This window comes from Rhincodon typus, chromosome 33 (genome assembly GCF_021869965.1).
Source record: "Rhincodon typus isolate 14 chromosome 33, sRhiTyp1.1, whole genome shotgun sequence".
NCBI lineage: Eukaryota > Metazoa > Chordata > Chondrichthyes > Orectolobiformes > Rhincodontidae > Rhincodon > Rhincodon typus.
In genome coordinates, this window is record NC_063364.1 from 15,580,251 (window position 1) to 15,594,508 (window position 14,258).

The window sequence follows — 14,258 nt, forward strand, 5'->3', positions numbered from 1 at the left end:
TTCCTGCTCCTCTGATGCTGCTTGGCCTGCTGTGTTCATCCAACTCTACACCTTGTTATCTCAGATTCTTCAGCATCTGCAGTTCCTACTATCTCTGAAAAAATTCAGTCTTGATTGCTTTTATTTGTTTAAAATCTTACTGTTTACAAAATAAAACACCAAGATTTGTAATTAGAATTTTTTTTTTGAAAACACTGGAGTAACTGGTATTACAATAGGCTACAAAATTCTTCATCTCATTTTCTAAAGGTTCCTCCACAGTAACCTCACATCTTAGCTTGACAGTAGCACAAGGTGGATCTGAAAATAAACTTCAAATTTCAAGTCAAATATCCTTCCAAAGGAATTAACAAAAGACTATTTAACTATATCAAAAATATTTTGGGAACAAAGATAAAAATCAATAGTGAAATACAAAAAGTTTACATGGAAAAGGAGCAGTGCTGAATGGAATTTTGCAACAATCTAATTAGAGTCCTGTGCAGCTCACCTGGTTCGCAAACATGACAATGGTGCTCTTGTTTTAATATTTTGGAATGATACAAAGTCATTTGACCAGATTTTCAACATGACCAAGAACAATGCCAGCCAAAAAAAAAACTGATCTAATTCTGCACATGGATTAAAAGAACAAAATTAATCTTAATGCAAATAAAAATGTATAGCATTATACACTTGAGAATGGAGGGACATAGTTCATGAGTGCATAGTTCGAAAAGGAATGAAATGAAATCTCAGTAGAAATTTCTTTTGGGTGTAAAGCTTGAATTAGCAAAGTTAATCAGTACAATTCAGCTCAAAAGCATTTTAATATAAATTCAAATGCAGGTAGTTCTCCTATAATGCAATTGTTGCATTCTTGCATGACCTCGTGCTATAGAAAAACCCGCTATACCTATACAGCAGAAAGTTTGCGTTATACAAACAGCATCCACTATTCATCAATCATGTTACAGCCAATTCGACTTAACGAAACATATGTTATAGCGGAACTACCTGCAAATTATTGTACCTTGCATAATCAATAGTGAGGTCAGACTTGGAATAATGCAGGCAGCTTTGTACCATCCCCCTCCACTTAAGTCACTATTGGACAGGCTTCCAGGGCAGACTGAGAAACGGAAGCTGTGGAGAAGTGATTGACAGGAACCTGATCTAGGTTTTTAAACACACTGAGGGGCATGGAAAATATCAATGCAAACAGATTTTATTTGAAGTTAAAGTCACCATAGTCCTACGAAACCAAAAGGCAGATCTCTCATTAGACAGACATAACTGGTGGTGTAACCTGAGGTTCATCATGCCTCAGGCAAGGGGAGAGATTGAAAAAGGAGGGCCTTCATGGTAACCTGAGCCAGTATGGGAAATAAACCCACCCACACTGTTGACATCACTTTGCATTGCAAACCAGCCAACTGAGCTAACCAACCACCAAGGATTGTATTTATGCTCCAGGCTCAATAAAAAGAAAGAAAGGATGTATATACATCACAGTGAAATACAACATTTTTCTTTTCTATCTGGTGCTCCCAAATCTAACAGTGAAAAGCACAGACTCAAAGCACAATTCCTGAAGTTTTATAGAAGGGAGATGGATAGCGTGGCTGAAGGGATTTTGGTGGTGGGGAGGTGCAATGAGGATCCTATTAAAGAAAAACAAAGATCTTCAGTCTTGTTGTCAAGTACTTTTGACTTGGAAGCAGATTAAAATAAACTATGCAGAGAATGATGGGGAGATACAAGGTGTTTGGAAAAAAGGCTGACAGAGCACTCTTGTTCAGAAATGAAGTCAGGAGCACACAGACAATAACAGACCTATGAGTTTTCAACTCTACAAAAATCATACATCAGAAGCAAGCTTGAGGAGTATTTGTACAAAAATTCAGTACACAGCAGCCAAGGCTGGAGATGGAAAAACTCCTGGCTGACAAACGTCCCTGAATTGTTTAAGGAAACAAAAACCCAACTCAATTGCAGTAATCATACAATGTTGTCTACGTAGGTTATAAAAGAAAAAAGTTATTTGATGATGTTCCATAGTAGAGGCTATTATTTTAGATAATAGTCGTAGGAATGGAATACAAAAAAGGATGTGGACACCAAAGTTGACCTAAACATAGATAACAAGTACTGGTTAGAGTGGTAATATCAGTGCAGTGGTAGATCAAGTGCAGATAGAGGAGAATCTTTGGCACACATGAAGGACAGGATACATGGTTCATGAATTGTGCAGGAACAGTTCAATATGAAGTTGAAAAAACAGTGATGTTATTGTTGAATCAGGACTAAACATGACCAGCTGTAGTCCCAAAGCCAACACAATTAAAATATTAGAGCAAAAATCAGAGGAATTCATGACCAAAATTGCACAATGCTCCAAAAAGAATAACCTCAAGTACTGTGTTTAGTTCCGGTCAGTGAAATTAAAATGGAAGACATTTCAAGATTGAAAGCAGTACAAAGAACAGCAAGAAGGCGAATCCCCGGTATCATGAATCTGGGTAATAAGAAAAGTGAAATCTTAGTTTTTCAGTCTGTAAATGATACATCTGAGAGACGGCTGTAAAGTTTTATGTAGAAACTATAAAGAATATGACTTTAAAAAGGAGTAGAGCCAGAGAGGGTAGCATTTAAATTCATAAACGATAACTTCATGTGAATATCAGACGATTCTTCTTCATAAAGGGAGTGGAAAATATTCGAACGATGGAAGCAAGATTCTTCAGACAATTTAGCAAACAATTAAATGCAAGGGAGGCAGTGAGTATAGGGTTGCTCAAGAGACAAATTAAGTTTAATTATATGGTTTTCCTCTTCTGCTCGTTAACTTTCTTCCAGAATTAATGTGATTGGATAGATCCACTATGGCAAGTGTAGTCAAGTGGTTGAATGGTAGGAAATTAATGTTACATTCTACTAAAAATACTGATCACATCTAAGTCTTCTTTATCAATTACTACTTCTATGGTTAAAATAAAAATTGATGAAGAAAAGCAAAAATCAAAAAGGTGTCACAGCATGCATACCGGAAAGCACAGGAACAGTTGGTCTGTTTTGATAGCGACTTAGACTTGGGTTCTGTCTTGCATTGTATCCTACTCCACCTGAACTCTGAGACACAGTTGTTGGTGGATCCACATCATTAGCAGCAAAACCCTAGCAGAATGGAAAGATTTTCAATAAAATCAAATTTGTTTTTCAAAGATAAGAATTAAAAAATGAGCATGTTAGGTTCACATATCATCACACTAAATATGGAAATTTGCTTCCAGCACAATGGATTGCACATAAAAATGTAGAAAATGGGTACCAGCTAGCAGAATCAATTATACAAAGGTCGGTACAGTATAACAATCCAAACTACTCTCAAACAGTTTTACAAATTCTCACTTAAATATCAATTATTCACTAATCTATTGATTAACAAGCCAATGCACTTAAAACGTTCTGGTATCATACTCCCTTGTTGGCCAACGCCAAAGAAAATAGGAGAAATAGGCTATTCTGCCTATCAATTCCACTCCACCATAATTGATCTGATTGTAGCTTTGACTCCCCTTTCCTGTTGAACTCAGTTTGGAATATTTCCTATGACTCAGCCTCCACTGCTACCTGAAGAGGAGAATTCCAAACATGCAAATTACATTTGATTTTCAAATTTGATTTCTGTTAGCTTTGAACAACAGGTTGTGGTATTACAATTAGTCTCAGTGCCAGGAGTTGGGTGATCGGGGTGGGTGGTCATGGATGAAACATCAAACCTCACCAATATATTGCTACACAGTCACCTTTCTCAATTTACAGATGACAGCTTTGCATCAATTAATCCTTCACAGGAATCTTTTTATTCAATATAGAATTTAGCTTATCTGTGCTAAGTTCATATGCTAGATTTTTACTATATCACGAGATATTCTAATTTATGCAATTCTAAAACTAAATTTCCTGCAAGAGATTCGAGAAATAACTTCAAAATCCTCTGATGAAACTTCGATACTAGATTTCATGCTCAGAACTGCCTTGCTTCCAGGAAGACTAAACACCAATAGACAAGTTGGACCAATTAGTCCGTTTCCACATTTTAACTGCTAACTTGATGCAGGTTCTGTGTCTCAATTCCACACTAATTTATTAAATTCTGAGGAAAAAAAATCATGAGGCAGTCAATCATGTTGGCAAAAAAATAACAGACTCGTTCAAGACAACGACAACTGGAAATAAACTGTACAGCATTGTTCCAACACACAGAGAGTAAACTAAAGTCAACTGAACTGTGTTTAAGTAAACAAATTACACCATTTTGTCTTTACCTGTGTTGTGACAATAGGCTGTGTTGGTACCGAAGCAGGCATAGTTTGTGATCCTGGCTGATACACACCCATTGCGCTCGAATTTAATGGAGCAGTCTGATGGTTGATTGATTGGTTTGTGGATGACGCACCTACTGCAGAAACAAATTTTTTAAACCTTCAATATTATGGAGCATTTCTATGAACCCACAAAGATGAACACGTTACTACACATTTGACAAATATATTAGGACACCCACTTTTCTACATTAAATGGCACTGATGTTTTAGAGAAATAAAAAATAAATTTAAATACTGAGACAGTACTTGTAATAAGACATTAAAACAAAACAATCACTTCGGTATCTCTTACCACTGCTAAAGGAGACCATCATGCCTCTGCTAAGTCCATTCTGCATTCCTCCTTGCTGGGTCAAATTAAATGTAGTGCCTTCTGTTTTATTACCTTGTAAGCAAATAAAAGATGGAGATAATAAGCAATCTTCTAAGGAGAAATTTGAAGGATCTGGAAAAATTCAAAATATGACAAACTCTTATCCTTCAAATTTTTATTGTCACAACCCTCCTGATTTTCTCATGATCTGACAAATCAGGCAGATTTCAGAAAGTGGGAAAAACAAGGGTGGCTTTGAATGGCTTAGTCAACAATATTCAAATTAAGATATTTACCACTAACTCCCAGAAACCATACCATGAAAGTGCTTGTAGATAAAATGGAAGGATATACTTTTTGTAGAATGGCCTCTCATTTGAAAAATATGATTTGTTACACAACAGGTTTAGTTTATCTATTTTCTTAATTAAATGACCCATTGTGGAACAAATTTAGGAAGGAGAGGTCTCTCCAAAAGACCTGTAACAGAAATTTTGTGGACCAGTTAAACTTATTTCAGCATGTTTAATAAATATAGGAGAACTGCTCCACCTGGTAATCTCCTGCACAATTGAAACCTTACGGGAGTTGTTGCGGAACAACTGTAACAGCTTTAATGCATACTCTAGTTTTAGTCACTGAAAAACTGCAGCACTTTAGGAGGTTCCGAATTATCCTTTCTGTTGTTGATGGCTAAGACATCTATCACTAAGCAAATTCAAACTTCACAAATTACTGCGTGTACGACACAGAGTGGAAATAATGCTTCAATTCTGCCTTGTATTGTAGGCAAGTAAAAAGCTGTACCATGACTTCTTCATTTAATTAGACAATCCAAAACTAAAACCAACAATGGAAGCACCAATATAGGAAGGTTAAAATTCTCAATTTTGGACAGCTTTCATAGTGGGTAAATTTATTGTCACAATTAAGAATCAAATCGGGGGAAAAAAAAACTTAAACCTTCATGCCCAAGCAAAGACCAGACTTCAGGGTAAATTTTACTTCACTCTATTCTTAAACAAGGGAACATAGACAGATGATTATCTTAAAAGACCTCTCTCAAGACACAACAACTCCAATTGTCTACCTGGCCAGAAGTCAAGGCAAGAGACTGATCTTGTGATCCCCAACATGATCAAACAGACATTCATATTCATATCCAATCATATGAAGAGTCAGCCCTTTCTCTCCTCCACACTTCTCGGTGGTTGAAAACACTAAGTTTTTTGCCTAGGCACACAGGTTTGTTTAGGTCATGATCTGGAGGAATTGCTGCTGTAGCCTGGTTGCACTTTTGCTGACATACCAAAATGACCATCTTCTACTCATAGATTAGTGTTCTATTCAGTAAGCTAGCATGTCAACTGTGGGGAAAAGTAGTTGCAAAGATGCAGCTGTAATACTCTGCACTCGAGATGATTGCACAAACTTCAGGACTGTAACTTCTCAATGCATAAAAATCTGGAAAGGCTACCCAGGAAAGAAACCACTGGTTTTGCAGATTTAGTTGAAACTGATTTTATAATATTAAAGCAAAATCAAAAAATTGCTTCCTGTCAGCAAGACCACAATTTTAAAGTCCTTTTCAATATGCCTTACAACCTTTCGTATAAAGTGGATATCATTCACCTGAGCGTTGTAAAAAGGCTGAAATGGAAAACAAGCTTTTGCCACGATAAAACAATATGCCTCAAATATTAACTTCTTTTTAGGTTGCAACTCGAGCCTCTCGTAACTGGTTACATATCTATTAACTTTATTGAGTGCTAGTGTCATTTAAATTTGGAACTCAGTCAAATTCTTCAAAAAAAAAGGTTCCAAAATCTAAGTCAAGAATTTAAAGACAGAATCAACAAGTGCCTACAAGTGAATGGATGTATTATGATTTGACTACGTTTAAATTTCAATGGCTCACTGTGCTCAGCTATCAACTTGTAAATATTGCAACCACTCTTTGGGTATATTTAATAAGCTCAAGAAATTTAGAGATCATGACCAAATTTGGAGGACCTGTTTTATACAATGATGGTGACCATCAATGCAAATGGAACTTGGGTTTAGGTATGCTGACAGTATTTAATTGAACTCTGAATTTCTTTAATTACAAGGCAAGTATGAGGAACATAAAATTACAGCACACTAAACTGATCTTTACCTCTCACCTACACAACACACCTGCTGAGTATTTCCAGCACTCTGTTTTGATTACCAACCCTAGCAAGTTGTTTGAATTTTCAAAAATTGTCAATGTTGTAATTTTCTAAATTCTAGAGAATAAAGGCCTTATCTACGAAAGATCTCCATGTCAAATAACCCTTTCATCCAATAACCAGTCCAAGGAAGGTCTGCTGCATTCATTCCAGGGCAAGTATAGCCTTCTTTCGGTAAGGACACAAAAACTATAACAATAACCAGATATGGCTCCCCAAACCATGTGATCACAGACTTTTCACGTACATTCCCAATTTTAGTAATAAAAGCCAACATGTCATGTGCTTTCCAAATTGCTTGACATAACTGCATGTGGCTCATGTCAAGAATACCCAGCTTCCTCTAAATACCAACTAATTCAAGTCTCTTGCTATATTAAAACTTGTTTCTCCACTTCCAAAGTGAAAAATTTCACACTTGACAATATTATGCTCCATCTACCATCTTGCTGCCCACTTAATTGATCTGCTTAAATCCCTGCGCAGTCTCTTTGCATACTTATCAAAGCTTCGTTTTCCACCCACTTTCTTCTCATCAGCAAGCCTGTATATACTGCAGCTGAGCCATCATCCACAGCTTTAATATAGATTGTAAATAACCGAGTTTCAGTGTTTTTGAGGATATTGAGATTTGACAAACGTGATTTTTCTGACAATTATTTTTATTCATTCAGGGGATGAGGGCATTGCTGGCAAGGCAGCATTTATTGCCCATCCTTAATTGCCAGAGGGAAGTTCAGAGTCAACCACATTGCTGTGGATCTGGAGTCACATGTAGTCCAGACCAGGTAAGGATGGATGTTTCCTTCCCTAAAGGACATTAGTGAACCAGGTGGGTTTTTCAGACAATCAGCAATGGATTCATAGTCATCATTAGATTCTTAATTCCAGATATTGAATATTATTGAATTCAAATTCCAGCCCCATCTGCCGTGGCAGAATTCAAGCCTGGGTCCCCAGAATGTTATCTGGGTCTCTGGGTTAACAGTCCAGCGATAATACCACTATAATTACGTGTTTACTTTGTCCAATCACATAATGACTATCCAGGAGCTTCCTGAACATGTCCCTAATAATAGATTTGAACACCTTCCATACTACAGATGTCAGGCTAATCAGTCTACAGTTTACTGTATTATCGCTACATCCTTTCTCATATAACAGGGCTATGTCTTCTACCTTTCAATCAAGAAGAAAGTCTTAAATGTTTCTGAATTCCCTGGATTCCATATCAATGCATCAATTATGTTTATAGCTATCTCTTATCAATTCACATTATAATTTGACTCGTCTTTGCATCCAAGGGTGCAGCATTTAATTTTAAACATTTATTTTTATGTTAGGTACTTTAAAACAGATACTAAAAGCTTCTATTAAGTTTCTTGCCAATTCACACACTGTCTTTTGTCTTCCTTCATCAAAATTTTGATTATAATATTGGTTACAATTCTGAGTCACAAACTCTCTAAAATCTTACAACTCTGACAACTAGAAATCTCATCTTTCAATCTAATACTACCCGAAATGTCTCTTCTGGATTCAGATAAAGCACCGTAGGCATCTTCACTGAAATATGCATTGCAGAATCTCAGTTCACCAGAATATATTATTTTTTTCTGAACATCTTATATTTTTATCTTTTTTCCTCTACTGTGAAGCACTGCATTGATTACCGCTTGAATGCAACATAACTTTTTTCATACTTGGGCTTAAAATGGCTGGCAGGTTTAATATTTCCTGCAGGTTCACATACTACTCCTTAGGCATCTCGAAAACGTACAAATCGGCTCACATTATCTAACAGTACTTACATCCTTCTAGGCAAGATAAAGCTATTGTCCCAAATCAAGGAGTCTAACGTGAGGAGCAAACAATTTTCATCTAGGAGAAACAACCTGCAGAATAGCATACACAAGACAGATCAGCTGAGTCAATCCTACTGCTTCTTCTAGCAACTCATCCTCCTACTAAGGAAACTCCAAACTTCCATCACAAAATGTGAACTGTTCATAAAATTAGTCTCCACTTCCCTATCGATAGATTTAAATCAACATATCTTAAATGTTGTAATACTTATTCACCATTTCAAACTGGTCTCAGCTGTTGCTCAGGGTCCGACCTCCATCAGCACCTTATCCTCATATTTTATACTTGGAAAATATGTCGGCAATAAACAATTCACATTTGTAAGGGCAAAATCCATGTGAATATGAATAAATTTTATATTTATGTTTACAGATTAAGTGGACAAAAAAATCTCACATTTCCATTATTACACAGCTGACTAATACTTGATGACAATACTGCAACAGAAAGATCAACTGCAATGATGACAAAGCATTTTCTAACTCCAGTCTTTCAAAAACAATGACTTTCTAGGTACTCTTAGAGTGAATCTAAATTGCACTAACGCTGACACCAATTGGTAATTTCAAGACTTCACACAGAAGTCTCATTGACCAAGAATTAATTTTCTCACTTCTGAATGAAATGCCAACTCGAACTCATAGGTTGCCTCAATGCTTAATGTGGCAGAGGCGTTCTAACCCAGCATGTCAAAACTCTCAGAGGGGCTTCACTTATACTACTTGTAACGCCTCAGGGAAATTCCCTATTTTGTACCGGTGGAAACTCTAAACTTCTGTGTAGACTGATGTCAAATGTTGCCCTGATAACACAGAAGTGTTATCATCTTGGCAATACATCAAACGTTTTCTATACAGTTCACTGACTTTGAATCTGTCCCCATAGGAAATCTATCTTGCAAGAAAGCTTACTACATAGACAGGCCAATACAGTTCTGAAAACTCATACAGCTATACAGTAAGCTGGAAATCACATTTTGAGAGGACATCTTCAACTTCAACTGTCAAAATAAAATAACCACTCGGGAAGATAACCAGGAAGAAAAAATGTTCCCAAGCTTTATTGCCATTGTAGGTGATAACTATAATTATTTCTTCTCCTTCAAAAGAAAAACAGCAAAACAAGAGAAATTGAATCAGTATACAGGGACAGAAGTGCCAAATGATGCAGCTTAGTCTGAATTTAGTGCAGCTAAATCTATAACACAAAAGTTGTACATCTTAGGATGACAAATCTACTTTTTGTTTTTAAAAAGAGTGCAATTGTTAAAATCTGAAATAAAAACAAACATTTCTGGAGCAATACAGCAAATCGAACATTATCTGTGGAAAAAAGAAGGTAGAGTAAAAGGACCTTTTGTCAGAACCAAGAGATATTACAGATAAACAGCTTTGAAGGAAGAACACAGTCAGTGAAAAGTCAACAGGAAGGGATGAAAGAACAGTGATTAGGTCAGTGATGTATAAATAGTTCATGCCAAAATACAGAAATGCAGCAAAGTAAAGAAGGGTCCGGCTCCAGAGGCCCAGGAGAATAATGAAACAAGATGTACCAACCACTTCACCACCCACTTGCCAACAGGGAATTTCTATCCTAAGCAACAACTCATTAAATCTTTCATTCTTGGTGTACCAATTAAATTAAGCATAAAGCTTCAATGTAAAAACATTATTAAAAGATAATAAATTAGTATTCCCAGGAAGAAAGCAGTCAATCCCAACAAGTGCATTACAGAACAAAACTAGAATTTGATGAAGAAATGGGAATTTTAATGCGTGTTTATTAAAGACATTTTTTTTTACAACTATGGGATGATTATATTCCATTAATATCTCTGTTACGGCAGAGTTGGATGACATGATGTTTTTAGCAGTTTTATTTGATGAACCAGTGTATATCATCCAGTATTATTAAATCTTCTGAGATATGACTCCTGGTGAGTCATAAGATTATGCTATTTTACAATGTGTGCACACATAACAGAAAATATGCTGCAATTTGGTTCCCAATAATCTGAATGTATTTCTTTAATAACCAACATGCTTAAGTCCATGATAGATATGAAAGCAGTACAGATAGCATCTAGAACCAGATGGTGTTTTTTGGGCTGCATCATTTCTTCTCTAGAGTTGAGGCTAATGATGGTGTGTATTCACACTATCACCAACTTGTATTTTCAATCACAACCTTGGAAGCATGCTTCGTGACCCAAGAGGATTCAGAGTCCTGTAGACCTCCAAGTCTACTATAAATTCTGACTGGTACATATCAAACATATTAGTGGTTTGAGGCATAGACTCTGGTCATGAGGAAATGCATCCTCACTGTTCCAACACTGAGCCTTTGGAAAGGGACGTGTGGGTAATATCAAACCTAATTAACCAAATGGCTTCCCAAAGTGCATGACTTTCAGCAGGAATCATCACCAAAATTCATCGTTTTGTAAAATCATCCCATTTGTAACATTCTGTCTCTCTCAGCTTACAAATTTCATAAATTTCTATTAGGATAAGGTGCCACCAAGAATAATTTGTGCATCTGCTTAGATCATGTAGTCGATCACTAGGAGATGACACAATCATCTCAAATGTTCCTTGATAACACTGTTTTGAAACAAATAATTACAAAACTACAGAAGCTTAATTCATGATAACATACAACATATACCTAAGTATACCCATTGGCCTGTCTCACACTTTGTTATAAAATGAAATTTTACAACTGTGCCCTGATTAAAAGCTCTTTATCTCAAAGCATTCTCACCACTGAGCCTGGGTTTACATCAATTTGACTCATAAAACAATGAAACCATAAATCTATGACCTAGGCCAGACAGCTTTCTTTCCAATAGAAAATGTTTAACTAACTACATTGAAACAAAATATTTCTTCATCACTTAATTAAAATTATTTTGACAAACAACTCAATCCTACAAAGCCCTCAGCCATACTGTTGTTCAACAATTCCAGCACTCTCCTAGGTTCACCTCATCTTCCAACCCCACAAACTGAGCTCATAAAAAGACTTCACTTATCTAACTCACACCAAGTTCCATTCTCCTGTCACTCGTACTATTTAAATATTTTCTAATTAACCTGTTCAGAGACACTATTACAAACGTCTGGATTGGGTGGGACTTGAACCTGGATATCCTGGCCCTAGGTAGGGAAAGTACCAGTACCATCACAGTTTTGTACTTTGTTTCATTCTTTCATGGCATATTGGCATCATTGATAAGGTCAATATTTGTTGCTCATTACCAATTGCTCTCGAATGCAGTACCTTACTTGGCTATTTCAGAGAGCAGTTAAGAACCAATGATATTGCATGGGTTTGAAATCATAGATAGACTTGTACACGTGAAGGACAGCAGATCTTCTTCCCTGAAGCACGAGGGAACCAGATGGGCTTTTAAGACAAATCAACAATGGTTTCATGATCACCATTACTCAGACAAGATTACAATTCCAGATTTCTTTTTTCAACAAACTAATTGAACTTAAATTCTACCTGTTGTCCTAGAAACATCTGGACATTTCTTTGCATTGCTATTAGCATGGACTTCTGGATTATTGATTCAGTCACATTACCATCTTCTCCCCTAAACTCTCCAACATAAATAGGCTACCTGTATAACATCAACTCAAACTTGAAATTTCTACCCTTACATTCACAATCCTTCCACGCACTCATCTTTCACTGTCTGTATTTTTTTCCAGCCCCAACTCTAAGAACCGCCTCCAATTTTGGCCACTTGGATATGCTGGATTCCTTCCACTCCATCACTGCCAGCTGTGCATTCAGCAAGCATTGAAATCTAAAGTTCGCACTTATTCTTTGCCTTGCTGCTTAGAAATGATCCTTAAAACCTACTTCTTCGAACAAGCTTTTGATCATTTGTTCTAATATGTCACATAACTGAAAGTCAATTTTTTTCCTCGAACAGGGTCGCTAAGAGTCTAGGAATGTTTTGTCATGTTAAGTGCAAGTTGTTGGTGCTACATTGCACAACACAGAAAAGCTGATTATAAGCTTGGTAATGAAATAGAGGATCATTATGGTGGTTTGGTCATGCACTACTCCATGGAAGTAGCGCATCATTTCTCAGAATAAATTCTACTTGGAGTGTAAAGAATAAACAAGTTGGATTGAAAGGATGCTGCCATAATGAAAACAACTCGCAATGAAGTGAAACTTTTTGTTTGAAACAGACAGCTATGGAAGAGACCAGTTGCCTAATGACACCAAATTTTAAGTCTCTCTCCAAATCGTATTCAATTTTTCACTTGACATTGAACAGTCACGTTTGTGAGTGCTGCAGTTAATTTGTCATTTCTTTTGAATTCTCCATTGATCTCACATCCTATTAAGATCAGACAGGATGTAAAACAGATGGCAATTTCATCTTAGATAGGTTCGGCTGGAATCATCTGCTCTGTTTCCAATCCTGTCTCGTCCTATTTCAATATAAACTGCATATCAGATAAGCTTACTGTCACACGGACATTCAGATAATTTGCTATAAGTAAATTAAAACAAACAGTTCAAATAATAATATTTCATAAAGCTAAGCTGAGCAACTCCTCCCAGTACGACCTTTGTTACACATTTCTATGTGCCATCTAAAATTTCATTGGCTTTTAGTTTAATTAAAAATTTTAAAAATGGTGATTAGAAACAAAAAATATGAACACGAGTAGGCCATTAGGTCCTTTAGGCTCCACCATTCAATAGGCATGGCTGATGGTCCTACGCAGTATCCTGTTCCCGCTTTCACCCCATTCCCTTTGATTCTGTTAGCTGCAACAACTGCATCTAACTCCTTCTTGAAATTCTATTTTGCCAATTCGTCACATCCTTAAAAGCAACTGATGCAATTTGCATGCCACTACTTCTGATTAAGTTCCTGTTCTACAAGCACTATTCCTATTTACTCCTCAATCACAGGACAGTTGATACTATTAAAATGTTTAGACTATGTTTTAAAAGTAAATTCCATAAACATATCCCAGAGAAAAGCCAAATTCTACATACAGCGCAAGTGCATCTTCTTCAATTAGAAAAGGAACATTTTAAGTATGAAGAGAATTGTTAATTAATACATATTAACATACAGTTCATCTCCCACGTTACCAACAAATTAAAACTGTGTCTCTATTTATCTCCTACTTTAATTTTTCATATGCATCTCTCTATCTTTGTACCGCCTCACTCTTTGTCCTCCAACTCGGCCATATGCCTTGTCTGCCTATGTTAATTCCTTTCTACACTGTTAAGGTTGCCCCAAATTCTCTTTAAAGTTGTTATTAGTAACTCCTTTCCTCTGTCTCCTTAAACTAATACTATGCTAACCTCCTTTCCATATTAGCAACTCTCAAAGTTTTCAAGTATTCCTTGTTTCCCATGTTCTCATTTGTGACTGCCTTGTTTATTGTGCATCTTTTACATTCACTCCTTATCCTCTAATTAGAAGAGTGGGGGGGGGGGGGGGGGGGG

At 36.4% G+C, this 14,258-nt stretch overlaps 1 protein-coding gene across 6 annotated transcripts in view; it reads right to left on the reverse strand.

Annotated features, from left to right (window-relative positions):
- LOC109920956 (zinc finger protein 280D-like) overlaps nt 1-14,258 on the reverse strand; it is a 108,484-nt gene that overhangs the window by 71,981 nt on the left and 22,245 nt on the right. For 5 of the 6 annotated variants that reach the window (XM_048615785.1, XM_048615784.1, XM_048615783.1 and 2 more), the window contains exons 3-5: nt 4,663-4,755; nt 4,311-4,444; nt 3,027-3,156 (exon numbers count right to left, since the gene is read on the reverse strand). In XM_048615785.1, the coding sequence (XP_048471742.1) occupies nt 3,027-3,156; nt 4,311-4,444; nt 4,663-4,755 (357 nt within the window). The remainder of the gene's footprint in view (nt 1-3,026; nt 3,157-4,310; nt 4,445-4,662; nt 4,756-14,258) is intronic. The other variant, XM_048615782.1, reaches the window with a different exon arrangement.